General features: G+C 54.2%; 12 protein-coding genes and 1 non-coding gene across 13 annotated transcripts; 9 read left to right on the top strand and 4 right to left on the bottom strand.

The window, feature by feature from the left end:
* Positions 1-77: 77 nt before the first annotated feature.
* GLOTRDRAFT_79352 (uncharacterized protein) lies at positions 78-1,522 on the top strand (the record flags this gene model as incomplete). The annotated part of the gene is made up of 2 exons (XM_007870328.1): positions 78-216; positions 267-1,522. The coding sequence occupies 2 exons, from the start codon at positions 78-80 to the stop codon at positions 1,520-1,522; spliced, it is 1,395 nt and encodes a 464-aa protein (XP_007868519.1).
* A 510-nt stretch (positions 1,523-2,032) lies between these two features.
* GLOTRDRAFT_63933 (cytochrome P450) lies at positions 2,033-3,954 on the bottom strand. Its single transcript, XM_007870327.1, has 5 exons — positions 3,877-3,954; positions 3,243-3,819; positions 2,725-3,179; positions 2,350-2,657; positions 2,033-2,293 (listed from the first exon to the last, which is right to left on the bottom strand). The coding sequence occupies exons 1-5, from the start codon at positions 3,898-3,900 to the stop codon at positions 2,125-2,127; spliced, it is 1,533 nt and encodes a 510-aa protein (XP_007868518.1). The 5' UTR covers positions 3,901-3,954; the 3' UTR covers positions 2,033-2,124.
* A 1,502-nt stretch (positions 3,955-5,456) lies between these two features.
* GLOTRDRAFT_111910 (uncharacterized protein) lies at positions 5,457-5,718 on the top strand. Its single transcript, XM_007870326.1, has one exon. The coding sequence runs from the start codon at positions 5,480-5,482 to the stop codon at positions 5,639-5,641; it is 162 nt and encodes a 53-aa protein (XP_007868517.1). The 5' UTR covers positions 5,457-5,479; the 3' UTR covers positions 5,642-5,718.
* A 1,731-nt stretch (positions 5,719-7,449) lies between these two features.
* GLOTRDRAFT_79348 (beta-tubulin 1 tubb1) lies at positions 7,450-9,615 on the top strand. Its single transcript, XM_007870325.1, has 8 exons — positions 7,450-7,502; positions 7,653-7,686; positions 7,747-7,762; positions 7,832-8,095; positions 8,178-8,258; positions 8,321-8,469; positions 8,519-8,747; positions 8,799-9,615. Exons 2-8 carry the CDS (start codon positions 7,654-7,656, stop codon positions 9,362-9,364), a joined length of 1,338 nt encoding a protein of 445 aa, XP_007868516.1. The 5' UTR covers positions 7,450-7,502; position 7,653; the 3' UTR covers positions 9,365-9,615.
* A 187-nt stretch (positions 9,616-9,802) lies between these two features.
* Positions 9,803-11,026, top strand: GLOTRDRAFT_131517 (cysteine proteinase; the record flags this gene model as incomplete). Its single annotated transcript, XM_007870324.1, has 5 exons — positions 9,803-9,858; positions 9,915-10,481; positions 10,531-10,573; positions 10,633-10,788; positions 10,853-11,026. 5 exons carry the CDS (start codon positions 9,803-9,805, stop codon positions 11,024-11,026), a joined length of 996 nt encoding a protein of 331 aa, XP_007868515.1.
* A 258-nt stretch (positions 11,027-11,284) lies between these two features.
* Positions 11,285-12,518, bottom strand: GLOTRDRAFT_45705 (Aldo/keto reductase; the record flags this gene model as incomplete). Its single annotated transcript, XM_007869993.1, has 8 exons — positions 11,285-11,441; positions 11,506-11,555; positions 11,620-11,748; positions 11,851-11,917; positions 11,971-12,094; positions 12,152-12,232; positions 12,292-12,383; positions 12,439-12,518. 8 exons carry the CDS (start codon positions 12,516-12,518, stop codon positions 11,285-11,287), a joined length of 780 nt encoding a protein of 259 aa, XP_007868184.1.
* Positions 12,519-13,144: 626 nt separating this feature from the next.
* GLOTRDRAFT_46171 (kinase-like protein) lies at positions 13,145-13,894 on the top strand (the record flags this gene model as incomplete). The annotated part of the gene is made up of 1 exon (XM_007870036.1): positions 13,145-13,894. One exon carries the CDS (start codon positions 13,145-13,147, stop codon positions 13,892-13,894), a length of 750 nt encoding a protein of 249 aa, XP_007868227.1.
* A 434-nt stretch (positions 13,895-14,328) lies between these two features.
* Positions 14,329-15,700, top strand: GLOTRDRAFT_79342 (maleylacetate reductase). The gene is made up of 2 exons (XM_007870323.1): positions 14,329-14,956; positions 15,006-15,700. Exons 1-2 carry the CDS (start codon positions 14,431-14,433, stop codon positions 15,545-15,547), a joined length of 1,068 nt encoding a protein of 355 aa, XP_007868514.1. The 5' UTR covers positions 14,329-14,430; the 3' UTR covers positions 15,548-15,700.
* Positions 15,701-15,742: 42 nt separating this feature from the next.
* On the bottom strand, positions 15,743-15,833 carry GLOTRDRAFT_t95. Its single transcript has one exon. It is a non-coding gene; the product is annotated as a tRNA-Gly (tRNA).
* A 313-nt stretch (positions 15,834-16,146) lies between these two features.
* Positions 16,147-17,191, top strand: GLOTRDRAFT_79339 (GINS complex, Sld5 component). The gene is made up of 6 exons (XM_007870322.1): positions 16,147-16,318; positions 16,385-16,519; positions 16,598-16,680; positions 16,739-16,842; positions 16,898-16,970; positions 17,025-17,191. Exons 1-6 carry the CDS (start codon positions 16,154-16,156, stop codon positions 17,119-17,121), a joined length of 657 nt encoding a protein of 218 aa, XP_007868513.1. The 5' UTR covers positions 16,147-16,153; the 3' UTR covers positions 17,122-17,191.
* Positions 17,192-17,510: 319 nt separating this feature from the next.
* GLOTRDRAFT_107284 (Aldo/keto reductase) lies at positions 17,511-19,000 on the top strand (the record flags this gene model as incomplete). The annotated part of the gene is made up of 6 exons (XM_007870321.1): positions 17,511-17,589; positions 17,643-17,714; positions 17,780-17,917; positions 17,982-18,236; positions 18,443-18,671; positions 18,982-19,000. 6 exons carry the CDS (start codon positions 17,511-17,513, stop codon positions 18,998-19,000), a joined length of 792 nt encoding a protein of 263 aa, XP_007868512.1.
* A 4,132-nt stretch (positions 19,001-23,132) lies between these two features.
* On the top strand, positions 23,133-23,966 carry GLOTRDRAFT_131511 (uncharacterized protein; the record flags this gene model as incomplete). The annotated part of the gene is made up of 1 exon (XM_007870320.1): positions 23,133-23,966. The coding sequence occupies one exon, from the start codon at positions 23,133-23,135 to the stop codon at positions 23,964-23,966; it is 834 nt and encodes a 277-aa protein (XP_007868511.1).
* A 1,339-nt stretch (positions 23,967-25,305) lies between these two features.
* GLOTRDRAFT_46239 (histone-fold-containing protein) lies at positions 25,306-26,209 on the bottom strand (the record flags this gene model as incomplete). Its single annotated transcript, XM_007870042.1, is given in 5 exon segments — positions 25,306-25,663; positions 25,730-25,823; positions 25,841-25,869; positions 25,924-26,000; positions 26,141-26,209. 5 exon segments carry the CDS (start codon positions 26,207-26,209, stop codon positions 25,306-25,308), a joined length of 627 nt encoding a protein of 208 aa, XP_007868233.1.
* Positions 26,210-26,600: the final 391 nt, after the last annotated feature.

The following is a 26,600-nucleotide window of genomic DNA, read 5'->3' as shown; positions in this document are numbered from 1 at the left end:
AACCATAAGTTCACCCTTAGCCCCAGAGCGCGCACCGTACCACCTCCTCTTGATATCTGACATCTTATAGTCATATTATGCCATTGCACCAGTGCGATATTGCCAACTGCATCCATCCATCCGTCCGGAGGAGCGGTTCCTGTGTTATGTGCAAACGGCACCTCTGCGCCACACACAGCAGGGCCCCTCACCATACCTGTCCTCGCTGGGAGGTAAGTCCCACCATTAGGCCATTAGGTTCCTCATGACGCGGTCACAACAGACAGACGAAGAGGCCTGGAGAACTGCCACCTCTGCCGCCGAAATGGACGAGATCACAACTTTGCTCTCGCTCGTGAACGCCGACGCTCTTTGTTCCCGAGCGAGTCTCCTTCGGGGCGGGAAGACATGCTCTCTGAAGGGCCTTTCCTGCGAGCCCGAAGAAAGCCTCATCTTGACTAGGATGGGCGGCATGAACTACCATGTTACCATTGACTTCGAAGATGGAGTGAGCTGGATCTGTCGGATCCCGCGACTGCACGCCGGGACCGCCCCTGCTGAGCTCAGACGCCGCATTCTCCTGAGCGAAGCGGCTACCCTGCGGTTCCTCGCTGATGCTGGCATCCCCGTTCCTCGTGTCTATGATTACGAGGTCAGCAGGATTCCAACAACAATCGGCGTCAACTACATCATGATGTCGAAGCTGGAAGGAAAGCCTTTAGACTGGTACGACAAGGACGAGCACAGCAAAGCCAAGGTTCTGAACCAATTGGCGGACATATTCGTCAAATTGCGGGCATGTCGCTTTGACTCCATCGGGAGCCTGCTCCATCCTCAAAAGTTGTCTATCGGCCCATTGGTCGCAGAGAGTACAACAGACATCCGTGATGGGACGCTGCATCTCCTTGGCCCTTTCATGTCCTCGCTAGAATATCGCCTGGCGTGGATTGAGAGGCAGTTGGATTTGATTTGCAGTGGCGAGGCTTACAGCACCTCCGGCGTCGACGCATATCTCGTCCATCGATCCCTCAAGGACTATCTGACCCGATATTCAGTGCTGAACTCTGGCGGACAGCCACCGTTTTACCTTAAGCACATGGATGATAAAGGAGATCATATCCTTGTAGACGACGAGGACAACATCACGGGTATAATTGACTGGGAATGGGCACAGACCACTTCGGAGGGAGAAGCGTTCTCTGCACCTCTATTTCTGCTCGACGTTGGCGCCTACTACGATGGGCAAAACGAATTAAGCGAAGACGAGAAGATGTTCTCGGAGATCTTGAAGGAGAAAGGGCGGGACGATCTTGCCTCGTTTGTGAGCAATGGCCGTATCCATCACCGCCTGACTCATTGTCTTGCGGGAGACATAGACGACAAAGAATCGTTCCCGAATCTTTTCGCGGGACTTCTGGCAGCTCTGGAGGGGAGGAGTCCCGACGATCCAAGTAAAATATGGAAGGAGTGGAAGGAAATTGCAATGGACAAGTACAGAGATGAAGAGAGACTGAAGCAGTTGCTGATAAAGTACTCTGCGTGACGGCGATCAATGTAGTTTCTGAAGCGGACTTTGTTGTCTGAATATTCTATCTAAAATGCTACTGTATCACCATTCTCGCCAGCGCAGTTGCCAGTGACGAGCCCGAACCTGGCCTTCTGGTATCTAACTGCTTCTGTGTCCTCGGAAGACGGCCTTGCATTCATCCTGATCATCCTAAGCAAGGGTAAGTCAGTTTACCAGGCAAAGAGGGCTTGTGGCGTCGTCTGCCAGTGACGGGAGATATGGCATATGCGGAGGGGCAGAATGCGTGGCGCACATGTGCTGACCACATATCCTGCAAGACCCTGTCTGCGGGACTGGAGGCTTTTGGCTGGCATCGAAGTCGCAGAAGTAGCTGGGGGCGAACAGCTTCAGTGGTTCGCTTTCATGACAGAGCCCAGACACGATCAAAGAAACCCCGACGCAATCAGCGGATCCTCTGTGGGTCCACCAATGCAGGCGTAAGAGATGAGTCTTCCAGTTATTCTCATCGACTCATGGTCATTAGACCAGGCAAGTTCATAAATATAATGCTATTCCTGGAGGAAAGTACAACACACGAACGTACAGAACAATACAGTGACCGACAACTCTAAAACCGCTCAAAGATCCATCTTGTAGAATGTGCTCATCCGGTACTTGGTCTCCCCCTCGTATTTGGCTAGATCATCCAGTGCCTGCTTGCCTTCCCGCTCTATCGTCTCTTTGATGGCCTCCGAGCGTGGTGTGATACGGCACTTGAACGGCTGGGGACGCATATTCAGCCCATTCCTACGCACATACGCAATAAGTTTCTGCTTCACAGACGACAAGAAAATAGAACGCACGTATACGCGAAAATGTCGACGGGGATCTCCTTCCCCTGTTCATTCAGCGCCTTCTGGATCCGGAATCCCCACAGCAATCTCGCAATGGTAATAAAGGTGCCCTGCTCAGCGAGACCCTGACCGCTGCATACTCGCCGCCCCCAGCCGAATGTCATGTATCCGCGGTCATTGGGGAAGGAGCGGTGGAGCGGACTGTCCTCGAAGAACCGCTCAGGGGCGAACCGGTCTGGCTCTGGGAACTCGCGGTCGTTGTGGTGGATTGCCCATACGTTACCCTGCACCCAAGTATCTTTAGGAATGTACCAGTTCTGTCGGATACGGTACGCGTAAGTGCTTGCAATGTCCATGGTCAATGCCGATAATATTGTTACATACCTGGTAGTAATCATCTTGGATTGGCGCGTGAGGTTGCCCGCCTATGATAGCGACCGACCGCCAGCGGAATACCTCTTTCACGAACGCCTTCACGTACGGCAATTTCGGCTCGTCGTCAAAGTCCGGGCTCCGATTCGGCCCCACGACCCTATCCAGCTCTTCCCATGCGCGCGGCAAAGCCTCGGGGAACGCACAGCACGCGAGCACGAACGTGATGAGTGTCGAGGCGGAGGTGTCGCTCCCCGCGCCGAAGAGGTTGCCCGAGAGCGCGGCGATCTCCTGGTCGGAGAGCTGCGTCTGCTCGCGGCTCTCGAAGAGCGTCTTGGAGTAACAGGGCTGCTCAGACTCCTTGTTAGCTTCGTCCGCGAGCGCGTAGAAGAAGTTGCGTCCGCGCTGGCGGCCGCCCCCGAGACCGTGTTTCCACGGTGCGATCTTCGTCGGGAACTTCGCGAGAACTAGCAGAGGTGGGTGGAGTGAGTACGCGGTACAACAATAACACGATTGACGTGTATGCGCACTTGGGAACGTTTCCATGAGCATGGGGAATTTCTTCCCCGGGACGTTCAGATCAGCAGCACGGTGCATCACCGCAATAACCTCCGGGATGATTGGGTCCTTGAACGTCGAGACTCTCCGCCCAAAGCCAATAATGGACACGACACTAGCCGCGTACCTCTCAAAGTGCAGTACATAATCCTCGGGGTTGCTCAAGAGGTCGTACGCAACGACACGACTCTCATCGTTCTGGAAGGGGCGGTAATCGCGCACCTTCTGCAGGCCGACGCCCATGTGTGTGAGCTTACGGTGCAGGCGCCAGCGGTCACCGTACTTCATCGTGACGAGGTTGCTTTGTCCGCTACCGAGGTCACCGAAGACTACCATGCGAGGACGAGAGGAGTATATGGCGGCGCGCTTGTCGAGGAGCTCTGAGGCGGCCCAGGCGTCGTTAATCCAGACTGTCGGGTTCCGTCCAATCCAGTAGGTAATCATGGGGGTGTTGTATCGCTTGGATAGCTCCTCGAAGAAGATCCATGGCTTCTCATCTGGGAGTAGGTGTGTGCACCCGATGATTGGCAGAGGAATCGGCCCTGGAGGCTAGCCAAGCAGAGTTGAACATGAGCTGAAATCAGGGCACTCAAGCGAACCACTCACCATCTTGAAATGCAGATAGAGCATGCGCGCATAGTCCAGAACCAGGACCAGTGCGCAGATGGGCAGGAGGACCAGCAGGTCAGAGTAGCTCGCCCGAGCAGCCAATAGCCGCAGCTGCGAGAGAACTGCATTTCCAAGGTTGTCAATCCCCATCTCGTCCAGCAAGCTGTGGTCTGGTCAGCAGCAAGAGGCAGGCCCGCGGGGAGACGCGCAGAGCGTAGTGCAAGACCATTAAGTATGCGAACCTCGCAGGAACGAGCTTGTCATATGAGCTGCTGGACGAACATATTCTCCGTATACGCAAGCTAAACGCGGATCAGTGCACAGTACTAACTGAGCCGTGTCTGTCCTTCTATCAGCTGGACGTGGTCATCTGACGGGAATATGCATTTACTCCCAGTCAAGTTACAGGAGGTTACCGCCTTGTAAATGAGTGAGGCCTAAACATTTACGAAGAATACCTAACGCGCTTAGCTACAATTCCATTGCCTCCAAGTGATATAGCAGGTACTGGGGAAAGATTGATTCAACACAGAGACGTGTGTGGTGTAGGAGTGCTTGAAAGAACGAATGGTCCTGCGGCAGTTCCCGATGTTGTGAATGCCACAAAGAGTCCGTTGCCCGTGATTCGTCCCTGCTATCGTTGCGATGCGATTGGCCGTAACAAACACTGCATAGCTCGCGGGGATGTGCAAATGCTTACACGACGAGTCTCCGGGTCTCACATACGGGACCTTCATCGGTCACAATCCTACGCTGCCCGTGTTTGATCCATTCTGTGTACTACGAAGTCTTGCATGTCTGTTCATCGCACCCTGACTAGCTCTCGCCCTTTTTGAATGCGGATCTTCCTCCTAGTAGTTTCAAGACATTCCACTACAGTATACTTATGAGTCTTTATCGACTCGTGAGATATCGAACAGACGCAATGAATTTCGAAGGCGATCTTCATCATGTCAACCGTCGACGCTTTTACCCAGACTGGGGTAAGCTCACTCTCCAGCAGGAGAGTGATATATGCGCTTTCTTATATGCTGATACGCCAAATCTGCCTATATGTTTATTGTTCAAGCCATTGTGAGTGCTCTAGAACTAGAATACATACGTTACAACCCAATGCTCCGTTCACGAATTCGCCTTCACCCCAGTGGCACGATGCTCAGTGTCATTCGATCATTAGCCACCTCTTCGCTAACACCCCTGAATTGATTTTTTTCATCGGCTGCTAACCTAGCATCCCATTCCTGTCAGGTGGAACCTATCACCAGCCCAACACCTGCGAAGGCTCCCGTTGCTTCCTCCAGGCCCGGAAGACCAGCAGATGAGCTGGGCGAGTATATCTCCAACACGTACCACACCCTTGAATCCCCATGGCTCGATACATCGTTGGACTTCTTTATAGCTGATCCGCTCCTTCTTTGTAGTGTTGATAATCACAACTGAGTCCAGGTCCTTGGTCTGCCATTTTGGACGTCGTTCTATAGTATTGCGGATACATGAGATGTAGGAGCCGAGCTGCTTCTACTTTGTGCCCCCCAGACTCCATTCCCCGTCACCGTAACCAGTAATACTACATGTACAGGGCTTTATGGACTGAAACCGCATGCGCAACCTCCTGCGTGACGTCCCTCCATTCACGCCTTTCCTCAACGCTCAATACATCCCTGAACTCCTCCATGTTTACCAACCAAAGCCGATTACCGGCCCAAGGCCCGCGAACGTAGGCTTCCATATCCCCTCCAGTCCCAGGCGACCAGCAGATTGACTCAGAAATAATATCCCCGACGCTTACCCGTCCCTTTGGGTCCCAGTCTTTGATGTCTTTCTGAAATTCACTGTACCGTATCCACTCCTTCTTCGTACCATTGGCAATCACGAGGGATGATTTGTCTTTGCAATACCGGTTGTTATCCCATTCATTCGTGATCATGTGGATCACGAATCGGTCCATCGCAGGGCCTCTCATGAATTGTGTGCGCATACCCCAGAACTTCCAGTTGCGCCGAGTCCGGAGATACTGAAACCACTCACGAGCGATCTCCACGAGCCTTCCGGTATTGCCTCCATCTTCAGCACCCCTTTCTGAAGAACGGAAAGCTCGATATTCGGCTTGTTCCTCGTCGGTGAGCATGCCAGGTGGTAGCTCGTCACTGGAATAGTCCCCCGCAAGGATCATTCGGCAACCTTCCCAGGAGATGTCGCTCGCGCATCGTTCTGCGAGAGCTTGAATATGCGGTACACCGATGTGAAAAAGAAGACTGCTTGTGACCGCCAGGCATATTGCGTCCTCGAAATCGGTCATTTCACCAAATATCATGTCGATAATTTCGTCTGGCAGTTTATGAAAGCCAGTAGGCTTCGTCGATCTCTTCTTCTTAATAATTTCAGATAATCTATAAAGTCTTTAGGTACTGTAAGTGTGGTTGCGAGCAGCAAAGACGTCAAGAATTCATACTTGCGGAAGGAGAGGGGCCAATCAAGGCACTCTTCTATCTTGTCTGTCACCCCATACCCTGAGGATGAAAAGCACCCCAGTCTTCCCAAGGGTGTAGTCCATCCTCTTTTGTCGATATTTATCCTGACGGACAGGGTTTCAGTAAACAAGGCGGCAAGGGCCATGACTTAACTATAGCGATATATCATAGGTCGAGGCATGCAAGTACTTACAGCATAAAATCCTGCCCCATAGCGTTATGCTACAAAACGAGCACAGTAGTTTGCTAAAGTGAAAGGGCCGTCCACGCTGTAGGGTTGCACAGAACGTTCGAGTTCTGCCACACTCAGACTGAAGCGTGAGATCTACCTGGATCAACTTCCCACAGTCTTTGCCACATTCAGTGTCATTCATGCTTTAAGTACTCGGTACATGCACGATACTATAGCGCTAGGCCCACATGAGAGCGATAGCAAAACAAGCAAACACATATTCGTGAATTCGTATCCCTTCTCTAATGATTCTCCCGTCGAATCTTGTACAGGGTGTCTTCACAGAATTTGGCAGACAAGCTCCGATGGTGTGGTCCCGACTACATTAATCCGAGGCCTGAGCCCAGCGACTCCTCACACAAAACCTCATCTGTTGTCGAGGAAGCTGTGATTATTACTATGTCAGTCATCCACGCCTTTTACATTGTGGGCCGTGCGCATCGGGCATTCGCATGCGTGAGGTGTTCAAGTGCGAATGGAGAACATCACCAGAATACAGTATGAAAGAAGCTACTGCAGTACTCAATTGAGGGAAAACTATTTCAGATCGAAAGGACATGTAGAAGTGTACACCGTGACCAGAGAGGTAGAAATCACGAATTCGAAACTGAGCCGACTCAAGTAGGGATGCAGAGGTCGTCTCTTCTGTAAGAGGAGATGATCGTATCGTCATCTATCTTTCGAAATCTCCTGGTTACTATCGCAACTCGGGGATATAGCACCTACTTACTTTGCGAGGACAATGACCGGAGACGGGGAGAAGTTGGTGCCACCTAGGCCACGTTGTAATTGGTCGGCGCTTGAATTTAAGCGACGACCTAACTGCCCTAAACCCGAACGCCCTTTTTTGATTCGACGTCCGTTCCAACCATCCCCATCCTTGACGGCTAATACCCCTTTCGCTCTCCGTCCTTCTTCATGTGAGTGTCCTGGTCGGGCTGCCCGTGGATGGACTGCGCGTCTCCGCCGTGAAGGCCGACGAGAATGGCGGAAGACGCGTGGAACATGTCGCGTCGCAATATCGTCCCACTTTTGTTGAATCGATCCTCGGACTGACGCGACACCTACAGCATGCGTGAAATCGTCCACCTCCAAACTGGTCAAGTGAGTGCAGATCACGCAGCGCGGTAGAGCTTTTCTAATCGCTCCTGTTCGCCTCCGCAGTGCGGTAACCAAATTGGTACGACTATGTCGCGTGTTTGCAGCGTGAAGTTTTTGTGCTGAGTGACACGTCGCGGATGATGTGCAGGTGCCAAGTTCTGGGAGGTTGTGTCGGATGAACACGGGATCGACAAGGATGGTACCTACAAGGGCACGAACGATCTCCAGCTCGAGCGCATCAACGTCTACTACAATGAGGTTGGTGCCAACAAGTACGTGCCTCGTGCCGTGCTTGTTGACCTCGAGCCTGGTACCATGGACTCCGTTCGTTCGGGCCCCCTCGGTAACCTCTTCCGCCCGGACAACTTCGTTTTCGGGCAAAGCGGAGCTGGTAACAACTGGGCGAAAGGACGTGAGTGATTCTCCTTAGGCGCGAAAACTGCGTATATATCCTCAATGGGAGTCTGAATGGTGCTGATGTGGTTATTGTACAGACTACACGGAGGGAGCTGAGCTCGTCGACTCCGTCCTCGACGTTGTACGGAAGGAGGCCGAGGGGACGGACTGTCTGCAAGGTATGCATCCACGAGTGAAGGCCTTCTCGCAGCTTGTCGCATGTATTGATTTCGTCCATCAGGTTTCCAGATCACGCACTCGTTAGGAGGTGGAACCGGTGCTGGCATGGGTACCCTCCTGATTTCCAAGATCAGAGAAGAGTACCCCGATCGTATGATGTGCACATATTCCGTTGTGCCGTCGCCGAAGGTCTCCGATACCGTTGTTGAGGTATGCTTGTCTCTGAGTGACTATATGCGCGTGCTAATCCAGAAGTCAGCCTTACAACGCAACCCTGTCAGTGCACCAGCTTGTCGAGAACTCCGACGAGACCTTCTGCATTGATAATGAGGCGCTCTACGACATCTGCTTCCGTACATTGAAGCTGTCAACACCCACGTACGGTGACCTCAACCACCTCGTCTCTATTGTCATGTCTGGTATCACGACTTGCTTGCGTTTCCCCGGTCAGCTCAACTCTGATCTCCGGAAGTTGGCTGTCAACATGGGTGAGTATCTTGTATGTGCTGTATGCTAGGTTTCACTCACAACTGCCGCAGTTCCTTTCCCGCGTCTCCACTTCTTCATGACTGGTTTCGCTCCCCTGACCGCCCGTGGCAGCCAGCAGTACCGCGCTGTCACCGTCCCGGAGCTGACCCAGCAGATGTTCGATGCCAAGAACATGATGGCTGCATCCGACCCGAGACACGGTCGTTACCTCACTGTTGCGGCCATCTTCCGTGGCAAGGTCTCCATGAAGGAGGTCGAGGAGCAGATGCAGAACGTCCAGAACAAGAACTCTGCCTACTTCGTCGAGTGGATTCCCAACAATGTGCTCGCTGCTCAGTGTGAGATCCCTCCCCGGCATTACAAGATGGCCGTCACTTTCCTGGGCAACTCGACCGCTATTCAGGAGCTGTTCAAACGTGTCAGCGACCAGTTCACTGCCATGTTCAAGAGGAAGGCGTTCTTGCATTGGTACACCCAGGAGGGTATGGACGAGATGGAGTTCACCGAGGCGGAGTCGAACATGCAGGATCTGGTAGCTGAGTACCAGCAGTACCAGGATGCTACCGCCGAGGAGGAGGGCGAGTACGAGGAGGAGGTCGTCGAGGAGGAGCAGTAGATGCTTTCCTCGGGTTCTGTTCGCTGTCGTTCCGTCATATCACCCCCTTTAATCGGAAAACCCTTTTGGTGTTGTTTCATATTGGTGTTCTCCCCCTCGCACTGTTCCTGTCTCTCTTCTCTGATCACCCCGTCAATCCAGTTACCCTTGTCTCGCATGCGTTGTGTCTTACATTCTCTACCTTTTAGTTTGTCTCATGGTTCTTTACAACGAAAATGATGACTTCATCAAGGATGGTATATATTATCTGCGTAGTGTGAGATGGATGATGTGTGATCGCCGTTGTGGCTTTCCTGTGAGGCTCGAGTCTCTGGCTTTCACTGCTGTGGTCTTCCCGTGCGAGGTGGCGTGACCGACGCGTCTTAGCACATTCGCCACAGCTTACGCGTCCTCATTTCGCTCTGCGACGAACTCTGGTCCACGATACTAACTGGCGCCATGTCTGACGAAGAAAGCGGCTGGAATTTGACCGAGTCTGATCCAGGAGTCTTCACGTATGTTATCTATTTTACTCCTCGTGATTCGAATAACACCCTTCTGCGCTCTGCAGTGAACTGCTTAAAACACTAGGCGTGCCGCTTATCGTTGACGACCTCTACTCGCTCGACCCTGACTCCCTCGCAGCCCTTCAACCCATTCGTGCTCTGATATTCCTGTTTAAATGGCTACCCCAGTCTGGCACAGAGCCTGACCCGTCCCTGTCCTCCGGCTCAGGCGCGCAGTACGACCCCGACTTCCCCGGCTTCTTCGCGCACCAGGTGGTCAACAACGCATGCGCCACCTTAGCGGTGATGAACGCCCTGGGCAACATCCCCGCCCTGCAGTCCGGCGCGCCGCTGCAGGAGCTGCTCGCGTTCACGGCGGGCATGGACGCGCAGACGCGCGGGCTGGTGATCACGTCGTCGGACTGGCTCAGGGAAGCCCACAACGCGCTCACGCCGCCGTCCGCGATCTCGCTCGACGGGCTCGGGCTGCCGAAGACGAGCGAGGACGCGTACCATTTCATCGTGTACATGCCCGCGATGGGGTGCGTGTACGAGTTTGACGGGCTGAAGAGGCACCCGATACGGCATGGCGCGTATGAGGAGGGGGGCGAGGGGTGGATTGCGAAAGCGAGGTATGTGTTGCTTTGACTGGTGCGTGGCGGGTTGTGAAGGGATGGCTAGGGAGGTTGTGGAAGCACGGATAGCGACGTACCCGCCGGGCTCGGTGAGATTCTATGTGTCGAGTCTCACTGGCTTGCGCGTCTCACCACGCTCGTCTGACAGCTTGAGTTTTCGCTCCTCGCGCTCCGCGACGATCCATTACCCTCGCTCCAGGCGCGGCTAAAGGAGCTGCAAGAAGCTGGGCGGGGGAACGACTCCGAGGCCGCCGAGCTCATCGTCAAGCTCGCGAACGAAAACTCGAAGCGAGAGCGCTGGGCGGTACGTTATCTGTTGCTGTCGCTTTCCACGTAACATCGAACTCAAGTAACGCGTCTCTGCTTAGTTCGAAAATTCGCTACGGCGGCATAACCACCTTGGCCTCATCCACGCGCTGCTGGTCGCGATGGCGAAGGCGGGCAAGTTGGAGCCTGCACGGGAGGGCGCACGGAAGAAGATGCAGGAGCGCATAGCGAGGCGGAAGGAGAAGGGTGAGGCGGGGATGGAGGTGGACGATTAGTGTCCGTAGGGTCAGTGCTCTGCTAGGGAGCACGTATATACGTACATATGTTGCCCGGAGGTATTTTGAACTTTCCTGCGTTATCGATTGGATGATAATGCAATGCATGCGTCAGGACTGGGTCATCGGCGAATAGACTCACTTCCTATCTACAATACATGATGATATACAACATACAGTTCATCGTCCACCACAGCACTTATTCACTAGGAGTCTCGCCATCCAGACCCGTTACCTACAAACGTTGTACAGCGTACTCTAAGGCGCGTCGACGGGGTTCCAGCTAATCGCGCCGTCCTTACCCTTATCGAGCGCGTCCAGCTTCCCCATGTCCTCGCTCGACAACTCGAAATCGTACAGCTTCGCGTTCGAGTGGATGCGCGCGGGCGTCGCGGACTTGGGCAGCGGGACGAAGCTTCAACAATCAACATCAACGACACAGCCCAGAGGAATACACGAGTAGGTGTAGAGTTGCTTACCCGCGTTGAAGAGACCAGCGCAGGAGGACCTGTGCGGGGTCGCGGTTGTGCTATGTACGCATAGGAACGGTGAGTGGAGGGAGGACGTATGAGGTAATAGCGGATAAAACACACTTTGCTCGCGAGCTCCTGGATAACTGGGTCGCGCATGTTGCCGCGGATGATCGGGCAGTAGGCCTGGACGACGATAGAGTGCTCGCGGCAGTACGAGACGATGGGCTTTTGTTGGCAGAAGGGGTGGAGCTGTGGGCCGGCGTGAGTCTATGCATATGTAGATTTTTACCGAAATCAAGGGCAGGTCGATAGAGCAGGACCACCATTCCCGGAGATACATGATAAACTCACCTCGATCTGGTTCACCGCGGGCATAGGGAGTCCGGCGTTCTTGATCTCCTCGAGATGGCGCACACCGCTGGGTCGGACGCGTCTCAGCCTCGCCCGAGCGGGGAATGAAGAGGGACATACTAGTTCGAGACGCCGACGGTCCTGATCTTGCCCGCTTTCTGCGACTCGAGGAGGGCGCGGTAGGTCTCCATGCGCTTCTCCGGGCCCGAGAGGGGGTCGTGGATGAGGAAGAGGTCGATGTAGTCTGGCAGGCAGCGAATGTAAGTGAGGGGGGGTAAGTTGCTTGGACACACGAACTTACTGAAGTCGAAGCGTGCGAGGGATTCGTCGACGCCTTTCAGTGTGCTCTCATAGCCATGGGTCTTGCTGGCACACTTGGTCGCTGTCGGAGATATGTGGTGTTCAAAAAGAGAAAACAATACGTAACGCGCATGGACGTACTGATGAACAAGTCTCCGCGATCCAAGCCGCTCTCCTTGACCGCCGCGCCCACGTCCGCTTCATTCCGGTACACCTGCGCTGAATCGACATGCCTGAATCACGTCTCGTCAAGCCCAATTCACCTCGAGTTAAAGCAAAAGTCAATACCGATATCCAGCCTTGAACGCCTCCAGACAAGCCGGCTTTGCGTTGTAATTCTGGTAGACGCCAAAGCCCAGCAGGGGCATCGCGTATCCTGCTCCCGGTCAGATCGGTCCGGCCCAAAGCGATCGACGACGACGTACCGGTAGACAGACGAACGGTCGACGAGAGCGACAAGGCCATGGTGGACAATAAACGCTATTCAACAGCCCGGACTGAAGTCAAGCTGCAGCCTCAGCCCAAGTCTGTGAAGAGCCCGCTTGGCCTTTGCCCAATCTTCGTACTTCCTGTATTGTTCCTGTACACTAGACTCGCGACCAGTCCTGTACGCAATGCACACGCTTTCCTTTTTAGGTCTCGGAATGATGGAAGGCATGAGCTTGCGAACGGACTGGTGACCAGAAAGTCGACCCACTGGAAGGTCAGACAGTGATACTAATTTAAAGTAACTAACTTGAACTTCGGAAGGCTCGGGGTATCCACGTTCGGACCACCTATCTTTTTCGCAAACCTATTCGCTCAGGATGAGCTTGCTTCAGGATAAAGATCTGAAGCCGGAAGACTTTGTATACCACAGGTAAGTGTGTCTCCGCCTGCTCCTATCCGAGATTGTCCATTGGTTCTGTGTAGACGGGCCTCGATATCTAGCATCCTGTGGGCCGTGTGGCGTTGTATGCCGTCGTGGTTGAGACTCGCAGCATATCGATGCCTTATGCGTTTCAGCAACGAGACAACCTCGCCACGCGTCTCTCGCTTGCCATTCGGCCTCTACGCTAAACACGGCCCGTTTATCACGGTTACGGAGGCCTTCGCCACACAGTATGTCTCCGTCAACACCAGCATCCCTGTACCTTCCGTTCTCGACGTTCTCGTCGACTCCAGAGGCCCATTCATCCTCATGACACGCGTTCCGGGGAAGTCCTTTCCTCAGATGCCCCGCAACGCAAATCAACTCACTGAGAGGGAACTCGAAGTGTTTTCGGCCAGTATTCGCAATTGGCTAACACAGCTGCGCAGCCTAGGACCCCCTCCCAGCGGTCAGGCGGTCAGCGGATTTATGGGCACGCCCTTCCTGAGTTACCGCATAGATCATTGCAACTACGTAGGCCCCTTCGCGTCACCGGAGGAGTTCCACGCTCAGTATTTCTGCACTCTACCTCCCGAGGCGGACCCGGAGATTCGTGCCCTCGCGGAGCGCATCCGCAAGAAGCCCTACCGCGTGTACTTCACGCACGGTGACCTAGCACCCAACAATGTCCTAGTTGATGAGAACTACGTACCCGTTGGGCTGATTGACTTTGACTGCGCGGCGTGGATGCCAGAATATTGGGACATGACGACAAGCATTTATATCCGACAACGGTACACTGGGTGGGTGCGTATCCTGACGAGTGCGCTTCCGGGATATGAGGATGAGCTGGCAGTGGAAATGGAGCAGTGGAAGTACATCTGTCCCTACTGATATCCGTGATGCTCTTTCTATGTAGCGGGTTTTTGATTGGGCAATGACTACCGAAATCCATAGCTAGAGTACCCGGCTAAGCGTATGGGTTTCCTGGTGTAAGACGTTGCCAACATTCTACAATTCCCTATCGAGCGCCGACAGACCTCAGAGTTGCAGTTCCTGTTGGTGTTCCAAATTCCAATGGGGTACCCAATCAGATCTGAGAGTCCCAGTCGAGACGGATGATCGTTAATTATAATGATATCGATATGTCTGGATCCGTAACATCAATCATATCCCTCCCATACGCAATATTCATGTGCCAAGGTTCCCATCTGTTTCATACGGTGGAACCATAAATGCTTGAACTTGTGAGTAAGCAGTTCAAATTAAAGCATACATTTATGTAGCTGGCCCGCACCATACGTGTTGAATGTCGATCACGGCCCCAGGGTGAACGGATCTTGCGGGGAACGTCGACTCGAATGATAATTCGGATAAGTGTCCTCGAGATGCGCAGTGCTCTCATTATCTGATTACTTTGGGCGACGAACATGGACACCTTCGAGTACAACGCCAACCCCGCGCGCGTCATCTTCGGCAACGGCACCCTCCAGCGCCTGCCCGACGAGCTCGCCCGCCTCAAGCTCTCCGCGCCGCTCCTGCTCTCCACCCCGCAGCAGGTCGACCAGGCGAACGCGCTCAAGGATGTGCTCGCCGGCAAGATCGCAGGCCTTTTCACAGAGGCGACGATGCACACGCCCACGAGCGTAACGGAGAAGGCGCTCGCATATGCTAAGGAGGCCGGCGCGGACTGCGTCGTGTCCATCGGCGGGGGGAGCACCATCGGCCTCGGCAAGGCGATCAGCGTGCGCACGGGGCTCCCGCACGTCTGCATCCCGACGACGTACGCCGGGAGCGAGATGACGCCCATCCTGGGCGAGACGGCGGACGGGAGGAAGACGACGAGGACGGACCCGAAGATCCTGCCCGGCACGGTCATATACGATGTGGACCTCACTATGTCCCTCCCCGCGGGGCTGAGTGCGACCAGCGGCGTCAACGCCATCGCCCACGCAGGTATGTGCGTACTATCCGGTGCTACCACATAAACTGACATTTACCATAGTCGAGGCGCTCTACGCGAAGAACACGAACCCCATCATCTCCCTCCTCGCCCTCGAGGGCATCTCCGCGCTGACCTCCTCCCTCCCCGCGATTGTCGAGGATCCCCTCTCCGTGCCCGCGCGCCAGAAAGCGCTCTACGGCGCCTGGCTCTGCGGGACGTGCCTTGGCAGCGTCGGCATGGCGCTGCACCACAAGCTCTGCCACGCCCTCGGCGGGTCGTTCAACCTCCCGCACGCGGAGACGCACACCATCGTGCTCCCGCACGCGCTCGCGTACAACGCGCCCGCCATCCCCGATGTTATGGAGCGCCTCGGCGCGGCGTTCGGCGGGGGCGACGCGGTTAAGGGGGTCAATGTCCTACTCGCGAAGCTCAAGGTCAAGAGGGGCCTGAGGGAGTATGGCATGAAGGAGGAGGATATTGATAGGGCTGCGGAGATTGCGGTTAGTAATCCGTATTATAACCCGCGCCCCGTCGAGAAGGAGAAGATCAGGGAGCTGATTAGGAGGGCGTGGGCTGGTGAGGAGGCCAGAGCTGATTTGTAGGTGAAGAAGTAGGCCAAGTGTACTTGTATGAATTGACGGGTCCGTGTCTTCCATGGGTTATGCCTTATTCTCGGGCCCTTTCTTTACTCGCCAGCTCCTGCTTATAACCTTACAGTGCTGAATGAGCTGAGGGCAAACCTGGATTGAGATAAGCTTCCCCGAAACATCCAAAAAGAAACCCTGTATAAGATGTTCTGCATTAAGGGGGAATCGAACCCCCGGCGGGTCGAGCTTCGGACAAGCCCGAGAATGGCAACGACCCAGGTTACCACTACCCCATTAATGCATGATAACAAGCAGTGCTTTAGTTATATATCATACTCAGTTTATCTCACTCGCCAGCCAGAGTATGGTTTGCTGAGGGCCGGTCAATACGCGTTACCGATCCACTTCTTGCAATTGGACCTGTCGCGGACGCGTGGTATTCTCATCGTCTCAGCTGCACCGCGCTCGCAGGCCACAGACCTCTCGGTCTCCTTTAGGTCTCCTTCACATCGTCCCAGAATGTCCTGGCTGGACGAGTCCCTCGACGAGCCCCTCGTCATCGGTCAGGCCGGCCCTTCATTCGTGAGCCGCCTGCGCAATGCGCCGGACGAGGACGAGGATATGCTGGACGCGCGGGGTCCGCCCGTGCAGTTCGAGTTGCAAGCGGGCGAGGAGACGAAGCTGCAGGAGCTCACGCGGCACTGGATGAACGAGCGGCACGCGCCGGACATTCTGCCTGCGCAGAGTGTGTTGCTGGGGAGACTGCTGGATCATATCAGGAAACAGGTGAGTAGTACGGATTTTGTATGTGATGAGGGTGGTCTGAGGAGGGCTTATGGATGGCTGGAGTAGAATGACACCGTGCAGTTGCTGAGAGCGGACCCTGACTCGTCCGAGGAGGAGCACTTTCGGATAATGCTTGCCCAGACGGAGATCGAACGCGTCAAGTTCATCGTGCGATCGTATGTACGGACACGATTATACAAGGTATGAGTTTCGTCATCTCTAATCTTGTTGATTTCCACATATTGTAATGGTGATAACAGAGGTCGTGTCGTCGTCCAGATTGAGAAATACGCGAGATATATCGTGGCCACACCAGAGGTACAGGAGCGACTGTCAGAAACTGAGCTTCAGCATGCACGGAGGTGCGTGTCATCATTCCCTTTCAACGCACCATGTTCTCATATGTATCTGTTTACTCAGATACGCCCATCTTGTGGAGTCCCACTTCCACAGGACGGTACTACAGAGCTTACCAGAGGAACAGAGAGGCTTGGCAGATGAAACGGCCTTCATGCCTCCCATGAGTACGTGTCCATCAACGCCTTGCTGTCTGCATCGTCGATTCTGATTCGACATCAGTCCCCGAACCTGACAAGACGCGGGCTGTATTTGCGATGGCCCGAACAAATTGCCCGCCAGTGCGATTGCCAGAGTACGTTGCACCATACACCTACAATTCCTAGCTTACTCACGTATTTCCCGGCAGCGGAAGCACCTCGGAGATGGAAAAGGGACAGATATCGCTTACACCTTACTATGTTGTAGAACAGTTACTCGCGCGGGGAGAAGTAGAGCTTGTCTGATCCACATCCTTCACTGGTCGTGGACCTCTCAGTCTCATGCGTGCTCGCTGCTCATGACTTCGGTGCGTCGACTTACGCGGATATTATCCTCTGCTCTCTTTGCACCCGGCGATGAGAATGTTGAGCTTCGAGGTCGTTACTGGGGCTGCGTGCGATGATGAGATTGGTTCGTAGCCAGGATTTTATCATCAAGCTTTGTGCTATCGGCTGGTGATTTTCCGACAAGAGATCGCACGTCAGGCGCATCTCGTCCAGTATTGCTGACCGCGATAGCCCGCCCCGACTTGGCCGATTGTACGGTAGCAGTCACAGGAAATCTTATGTGTAGCGACCAGACACGGACTCGTTATTCCCCGCCGTTCAAAAGCGTGGGCTACGCTTGAGTCAACATGACCCCCTGTTCCTATCTCACACGCAAACTGGATGCGAATGGGCCATCGGTCAGCGCCTTGAGCTATGGGGCGATGGGTGAGTCCGCTCATATTTATATGCCGGTCTTCATACATTGAACAGGCATGCAGGCATCGGCACGTACTACGGGATAGCCGATGAAAGGCAATGCCTCGGCACGCTGACCTACACCGCCGACGGGGGTATTACCTTCTGGGGCATACGGTATCATAGAGGATATGGCTTGTCTCTCCCACTGACGGCGCAGGATTCAGGGGGATGACAGGCGAGACGATCCGCAAATGGTTCACGACCACCGGAAGGCAGTCGGATATTTTCCTGGCGACCAAGTTCGGCGCGGTCGACCAGACTCCTGGGGCGGAGAACCCGTACAGAACAGCATGCCGTCATACATCAAACGACAATTGGACAATTCGCGTCGCACGGATTATATCGATTTGTATCACCAGCACGAGTGGATCCTGGGGTGCCCATCGATGGTGAGTTGAGTAGTCGACTCTCATCCTCTGGCGCTGCTCGTCTGTTCAGCGGAGAACTCGTGGTGGAGTCCCTCCGCCCACGTGTCGAATCAGGTAAGATCAAGTATATAATTGCCGTCCAGATAGTAGTCAATCCATTTGACCCGGAGGTTATCGAGTCTGGATGCCCTGCTGCGACACAAGAGCTCGGCGTGGGGATTGTGGCATATTCTCCCCTTGGTAGAGGTACGTGAAGCTATTAGAACGTCGGGCTATCAGAATGCCGGTGAGGCAGCGCTAGCGATGCGATGAAGGGCTTATCACGGGGAGGTATGTCGAAGTGGCAATGTCTCGACTTTGTAGAGCACACCACCTTTGACTTTGAAGTATAGATCTCGCAAAGAGCCCGCTCCAGACTACTAAGTCACAGAATGCCCGAATTATCGGACGAGAATTTGTTCAGGAGTTGAGAAGCTCAGAGCTACTTACAGGTGACCAGTACGGTGAGACGCCGCGTCAGACGGCGCTTCCCCGGATGTTCACAGAATATCCGGACATTGTCCCCATCCCAGGGACGAGGGATGTGAGTCGACCAGTACTACAGGAAAATGCCAAGGCTGCAGAGATCGAGTTGTCCACCGGAGACCTAGGAGAGTTGAGTGATGCTGTCGAGGCTGGAGGGCGCTACCCGGCGGAGTACTATGTATCCTCCTATCACAGTACTTGCATCCCTCTCAAAGATGAAGAGGTCACCTGTGCAGCTGGAACCGCGAAGCATTTACAAAGAATATTCAACATGTGGGACGAGGAGGATGTAGATGTAGCTGAGTTAAATGTGGCTGTGCAACCAAACACCTGGAGGAGGCATGGCGAGGGGAACGGTTGTCACACAGGACAATGGTCACGCATTAGCTGTGACATACGCGACGAACGCGTTTGCGCCACAACTCATTCTGACGCGCCCGTACAATCAAGCTGTGATCTCCCGCAGATCCCCTGCCGTTGGGTAACCCCTTTCTCTTACTTCTCAAATCCCAAACTGCCTGCACACGAGGTGGTTATCGTCCACGTGTACTGTTGCTGTGCAGCCCTTATTCTCTCTTCGTCCATTGCTGACCGGCACCTACTACGGTTTGTACATGTTTTGGTGGATTTGATCGATGTTGATTTCGTGCATAGCTTCTTCAGTCCAAACAAACAACCTATATAAGCCGAAGCTCGAGGTGCGTGCTTCCTTCTGGCATCTCTTCTACCCTCACTCACGTTTCCCCGCATGGCGCATAGCCAACGCCCGGACATCCGGAAAGTGAACACCGACCCTCCGCCGAATAATACGCCCTACGGTATCAAGCTGAGCACTCAACCACACTCTGCGGCACCGCTTGAGTTCAACGTTGAAGCGATGAAGGACAAAATTGACAGAGAACTCGAAGGTCACAAATCCCAGAACAGAGATTTACTCATTGAACATATTTTCCCCGACACTGTCCTTCCTGCACCCGTCGACGATATTTACAAGGGGCTGGCCACTGGAAAGGATCGTCTCTATTTCCCTCGGGCGAAAAGATGGTTCAAGTGCCCTCAGCTAACGAGGGAATCAGATAACGGAGATCAAGAAGAAGCGTTGGCCAGATTTCTCATGAAGGTCACCCAGCGGATTGCGGAGATCGTGGACCAACCTTGCGACCGAATCGCCACAGGCGCCTATGCATCAAACAAAACCCATCTCCCGGGAGGACCTGGATTCAAACGCCGACCCGACGTCCTCATATTCGACTCAGGCGAAGAGCGACAAGCTTGGGAGACAGTCATATCGCATTGGGAGCTGAAGAACAATGCCAAACCCAAAAACAAAAGGGATGCTGGCCGATGTGTGGCAGAAGGTGTACGCCTCATCTACGAGTCTCAGTACGGTCGCAGGTTCGTTCCATCGCTGTCAATCCTGGGGTACGACATTATTCTGCACATCATCGATCGCGCCGGCGAGGTGTCCTCCAAGCCATTCGACATCAACGCCCATCCTCGCGTTTTCTTGCGGATCCTGACGGCATTTATGTTCGCGAGCAAGGAATACCTTGGGTACGACGCTACTATCACGACAATGACAGATGGTCGTCGATGTGTGACTGTGGCAAAGAAGGAGTACGAGATCGAAGAGTGGGTCTATCACAGCCATTCTATTCGAGGACGCGGAACATCATGTTGGCGGGCGACCCGTGACGGGACCACGTACGCTATCAAAGACTATTGGACGGACGTTACCCGCGCGACGACCGAGGCTGAATTTTTAAAAGCGGCGCGGGGCGTGGAGGGCGTGTGCCATCTAGTTGATGAAGAAATAGTCGCTTCTCAAGGCCAGAACGACTCGACCGACCGGGTGCGACCCGCCTCAGCAAAGCGATCGCGTGATCCGTCCCTCCACGCCGAATGCCGGATGCATCGACGCTTGGTGCTGGAGCCATATGCGATACCCATCACGTTCTTCGAAACCAAGAAAGAGTTGATAGGTGCTTTCATCGATACAATCAAAGGCAAGTCACTCGAATCATCTGCTTCAGCGCAGGGCTCATGCTAATCTTCTCCCGCAGCCCACAAAGCACTCCTCGAGGAGGCAGAGATACTCCATCGGGATATCAGCGTCAACAACATCATGCTGGTCGCCTCCAGGGACGCGAATGGTCGTCGTCGAGGACTCCTTATTGATTTGGATTATGCAATGCGGTATCCCAGAGGTGGTGTGTCGGCAGGTCAGGAGCGGAAAGTGGGCCAGGCGGAGCGGACTGTGAGTAGCCGTCGATCCAAGGGACTCACTCGCGTATGCTAACAGTCTTTCAGGGCACTACGCCATTCATGGCACTGGCCTTGCTGAAGTCCGACGGCACATTGATGCATAGGCCCGAGTGGGACCTAGAGTCATGGTTCTACGTCCTCATTTGGATCTGTATCCTCTACGACGGCCCGAACAACTCCGAACGGAAGATCTTGTTTTCAGAGACGCTATTGAAGGACTGGACCTATGGCAGTTTCAAGCAGGTGGGGAGGAACAAGTCCGGCTGCGTTGAGGGGAGGACTAATTGGCCAGACACCCTTGACGAATTTGCTCCTTACTTTGAAGACCTGAAGCCATGCCTGAGTAAGTGGCGCAAGGTCCTCTTCGTGGACGACGAGTCCACACACGACGCTGTTGTTGCCGTTCTCGAAGAAACTTATAGGAGCTTACCGGAACAGGAGCTTCCGCTCACCGTGCTCGATTCTCGGAGCCGGTCCGATCTTCAAATGAGCGCAGTGCAGCAGTATCGCACTGGAACCTATCTCGAGGATGAAGAAGACGCCGCAGTCCCGGAACCTGTGGAAGATGAAGCACACAGACAAGAACATGTGGAACCCCTTGGCAACCCCAGCAGATATGACGAGGGTAGCTCCCAGATCCCCCTATCCGGTCCCACTACTCCTGTGCGCTCGAGGACGGAGGTCGCAAGCGACGGCGCGCCTAGGCGTAAGAGGACACACAAGGAAAGCGAGGAGGGTCACGACAGCTACACTGAGCATGGCATCTACCCCTCGTCCAGGGAGGGAGGGCGTCGCGATTTTACCAACCTCAGTTTCCCGCCCAGTCCGCTGTTTTCGAACACTTCGCTCGGAACTCAGGAGGAGCTCTCCCCCTCAGTGACAAAGGTTCAGAGAAGGCAATCTTCCTCCTGGAAGACACAATCCGGCTCCCAAAGGGACCTTGGACCAAGCAAGAGGCTGCGAAGCACAGGGTCTGATAGCTGAATTGTCTTCTTGTGCAATATCTCCGTTCATATCTTTGCATTCGTGGAATATCTCGTAATCTGACGTCTTTGCTATGTACGCTGTCCGTCCGTCGCTATGTTGTGTATGCTCTGCTTGATTGGAATATTCAATGATGATATTTGTGTGAACTGTTTTTAGTGATGCTAATTGCACGCTTCAGCCTTTCAGTCGAAACTGATGGAGTACCTAGGAATAAATCGCCGTCTGCTCTGGATGTCGTTGTCCGAGTTGAGCCGAGAGGACCTGTGGCAGTGCAAAACCACCTCGGGTTAGGTATAGCCAATGGCGACGCGTGTCGACCAAGTACGCTGACTAGGGAGACTTTTCCGCGTATGTCATTGATGTATTGCCTACCGCTGCAACATATACGCATTATATACGCCTCTACATGAAGAAATTTCACTCCGCTTGACACTGGCCTTATAATTCAGACGTGCTTGTATTGACTGCCGCAGACTCACTCTTGAACGTCTACAGCACATCACATCTACATTCGTTGCACTGCTCCCTTCTACGAACTCACCATGCCTTCACTCACAAGTATTTTCAAGCATCTCCAGGCAAAGCTGAACCCGTCATGAACTCCCCCAGGCTCGCCGTCATGGCTCAACTTCTTCAGGAGAAGGCACCCGCTGCGACGAGATCCCCTGGCGACAGCTCTATATTGGATGCTTCTGAAAACAATGAGCTACTCGTCGAATTGTACAGCTACACGAACGTTGATACCACCCCCTTTTCCAAGCTTGAACCACTCATCGTCGACCTCACCCCGCCAATCACGACGCGTATCGACGTCTGCTACATACTGTACTACTTCGTTCGATTGTCTTCTCTAGTCTTGCTCTCCCTGCTTTTGGCTGTATGGACTTCATAAATTCTCTTCAGGCACTGACTTGGCTATCAGAAGTATACATACATGCGTCTGACATCCGTGTTGATAGTTGTTCTCGATGACGACTGGCTACGCTTCTTGTGAGTCGAAATCCATTATGATTAACTTGAATCTATATGCGAGCATTACGAATAATTGAGCCTATGAAGATCCCTTGCACGTCCGAACGGATTTACAGCACAGAGGATACTGCCGCTCCGGTGGCTGACTACGTCTAATCGGACTGGCGTCGTCAGCCTGAGAGGCTGACGCCGCTGCTGGTTGACATTCGCAATGGATGCCAGCCCCAAGTCAGCCGCCCAGTTTCACGGAAGATAAAAGGGGGCTCTCAAGTCGTACGTCCTTCATCACAACTCATTCCTCTGCATCCACCTTCACTGGTTATTCGAGTGCACTACATTCACGTTCTACATCGTCATCCACTCCATATCCACTTCAGTCCATAACACTTCGAGATGCCTTCTTTCAAGAAAGTCTTCAAACGCCTCCAGGCCAAGCTGAGACCTTCCAAGCCTACCGTCGAGACGCCCAAGCCCATGGCCATCTCTTACATCTCCAAGGACACACCCTCTCAGATGGGGTCTACTAGAGACGACCCGATTATTATTATAGAGGAAGTGGTCCTCGCCCCCTCCCGCAGTTCCACCGCCGTCCCCAGTCCCACACCCTCTCCTATGCCCGAGGACTCCCCCGCTCCCTTCATCGTCGAGCTCGCCGCGCAGGGCCTTACTTTCTCTGGCGCGAAACGCGTGCCGGAGCGCCCCGCCATCCCACTTGCGTTCAAGCCCAGGCGCTGGTCGCCGAAGCATTATGAGCGCAAGCCTGAGGTCAAGGCGCTCCCCGAACCCGAGATTGAGACCAAGACGATCCGCTCGATGAAACTCGTGCCCGAGAGGAAGGCGAGCAACATCCCACTCGAGGGCTCGAAGGAGGTCGCGAGCGCGAATACCGATGCGCTCGTGGAGTCAGCCACCATGGAGAAGAAGGAGCAGTTCGAGAACTTGAACCTATCGTGCGATGATAAGAATCCTGCCCGCCAGGTCATTATGCTCATCTCGCATGTCGTGAAGATGCAGGCGGAGGCGCGCGCGAGTCGGGGGAAGGTTAAGGAGCAGGCCGCAACGGTCGAGGCACAGGCGAAGGAGATCGAGGCACAGGCGAAGGAGATCGAAGGGCTCCGGTTGCAGTTCAGGGCCGCCGGCGCGGTGTGCGCGAGGAAGAGCGAGGAGATTGAGGGGATGGAGAGGGAGATTCGCGAGTTGAAGGCGAGGCTGGAGGTTGTGGCGTAGAGGTGTGGGAGGAGGGTGTGGGGGGAGGGGGGATAGACAGGAAAGGAGAGGCGGAGGGGGGGCGAAGACCGGGCCAAGGACTGAGGACGAAGGATAGCAGACGAGGGGGTTCTCCATGGCCGGCGGAATTCCACCGGGCCCATGCTCATTCACGAGGACTTCCATCGTCACCGACGAGCGTCGACGATACTGACAATCACCCGCCGTCGCTCTCCTGCTCGCCTCGGCTCACCTATGTCCTTCTGCGAATGGTCAGTCTCTTCCTTTGCTCTTTACGTGTTGTGACACTGATCCGCCCTTGCGTTAGGCTATAGTCAGGTCCTTTGAGTAGCTGATTAGCGACAGCGTCTATCGCCCGACTGTTGTCAGCTAGCGCCGACCGCCGCCAAGCCTTCCAGTCTCGCGGGTGCTGTAGAGGAGTTTCAGGATTTCAGGGAGGTGGGGGAGAGGAGATATAGGGATGAAGAGACCGAAGACGAAGGACACCTGACGAGGAGGTTCTCCACGGCCGGCGGAATTCCACCGGGCCCATGCTCACTTATGAGGACATCCACTGTGCACGCTTCCAGGCCAGGCCGATATTCGCACCTATCTGCTGTCGTTCGACCGTCAGCCAAGAGCTAGCTTTCTGCTCAATTAGCCATCACGAGCGGTGAAGATATCTAACCAGCAAACCCAACGACAACGCACAGCGGTGAAGACATATAATCGAGTCTGATCAACTCGTACCGGGCCTGATCAACCCCGTCGTTCTTCGTGTCTTACGCCGCTGCGCTAGGGAGGCCATCTTTCGGCTTCTTATGGTCTTCATCTGGGTTGGTTTCTTCAAAATGGACGGCTGGTCTGAAGTGTTGCTTTGGGCGCTGTTCGACGGTTACGGCAAGGCGAGGCGGCGACGACAGCACTGCGAGTGGTAGCGTGGACTATGACGCCGATGGGCAGCCACGGAGGCCGCGGGCTGGGGACGCTCCGGGACTTACAGCAGTAGTGGGTATGAGGTTATGGAGAACATGAATTGGGGTTCATGGAATGGTGACGCGACCATGTTATGATTTTCACTTGGGGTATTATGTCTGGGAATTAGTACGGTTATAGGAACGTTTATAGGCTAGGCAGCATGATTATAGAGCATTGTCAACTCACTCGGTCTCCGTTATAATGACTCACAGGGAGGGTACAGCACGCCCAACGGTCCGTTATCTCAATCGACGTACGTATCATGTCCCGGTTTCAGATTCGACGTGTCTTCGGGTTGTCAATTTGAGGTGAGCAAAGATAGAATACAACAACCAACCAAGTTTCACTCGTTACATTACCAAGATGCACGGTCGTAAGTCCCTCATCGGGGCATGTACGGCTTATCCTCATCACCCCATCCATCATCCGCAGGTTCCTCCTTCTCCCGCTCGTACTCCGCCTCGTCATTCACCCCCTCTTCCGCCTCGGCCTCCATCCCAGCACCAGCGTGTTCTTCCTCCTGTTCTTTCTCCTGCTTGGGCTTTCTCCTGCGGCGCTTCTTGGGCGCGCCCTCGCCCTCCTCGTCCTTCGCCTTCGCCTTGCCGCGCTTCTTCTTGCCACCTTCACCGCGCCCGTTTTCGGCGTCGACGTCGACGGTGCCGCCGGCGGAGGGGTCCGGCACGGACTCGACAATCTCTTTCAGGAAGTCGAGCATGTCGGTGCGCTCGACGGCATGTTTCCTGAGCCAGGAATACGGTGAGAGGACTGTTAATGACTGACGAACAGGAGGGATGAGGAGGACGCACAGGTGGTACGCTTCGACCTTCTTCGATCCCCGCTCAGCGGTCACTTTGTGCGCCTCTTCGACGATGAGCGCGAGGAAGAGTTCGAGGGCTTTCGCTGGAGATCGGGGGAACGCCGTCCGGGCAGAAGGGGGTTTAAGGAGCTAATCAATACATATACCTGTCCGAATCGTAACGCTGGAAGATGCGATGCGGACTTACAAATGACAATGGGCGTGGCTTGCGCAACTTTGCCTACTTCCTCGTCCTTCTGCATAATGCGCTTGATTCGCGCCTGGTGAGGGGTTCATCGTCAGACACCGAGCGCGGACATTCCAGTTGAAGAAGAACATATCTCCCCGTTCAAGGCAACACGAAAGTATCGCACTCCACGCGACATCGACCACGGGCATAGACTGAACAGTGGCTACTCACCACCGGAAATTTGGTCACTTTGTTCTTGTTCTTTAGTTTCGACTTCGGCGCATCCAGGTCGAGATCCATGTCGAGTCTAGTTATTTCGAAGACGAAAGCAAATAGCAAGAGGTTCGTTTATCTAACGTTGTTGCAAGAGTCTTTATATGCCAGTTTCACTGTGGCGCAAGTAGTTCGTTGACCTAGCATGTGATATAGAGTGCGTGTCACGTGGCATCCGCGTCGTACGCGTCTGTGGCGTTCATCTATGGCCTAACAAAAATACCAGGAACGCAGAAAAGAAGTTTTTCGCATCTGTGAATTCACCACTCGTACTCGTACGTTCATATTATTCCAAGTAATATTAAGAGAATCGCCAGCAATGTGCTGTGATGAGTAAACCGGCCCTAAACATTGCTATGCTTGTGGGCGCCTCGGCAGCGAGTCACGTCGTCTCGCTCGCCGTCACCTGGATACTCCG

This window comes from Gloeophyllum trabeum, assembly GCF_000344685.1.
Source record: "Gloeophyllum trabeum ATCC 11539 unplaced genomic scaffold GLOTRscaffold_00011, whole genome shotgun sequence".
NCBI lineage: Eukaryota > Fungi > Basidiomycota > Agaricomycetes > Gloeophyllales > Gloeophyllaceae > Gloeophyllum > Gloeophyllum trabeum.
The sequence above is the reverse complement of the archived record's forward strand: the minus strand, read 5'-3'. Positions and strand labels throughout refer to the sequence as shown.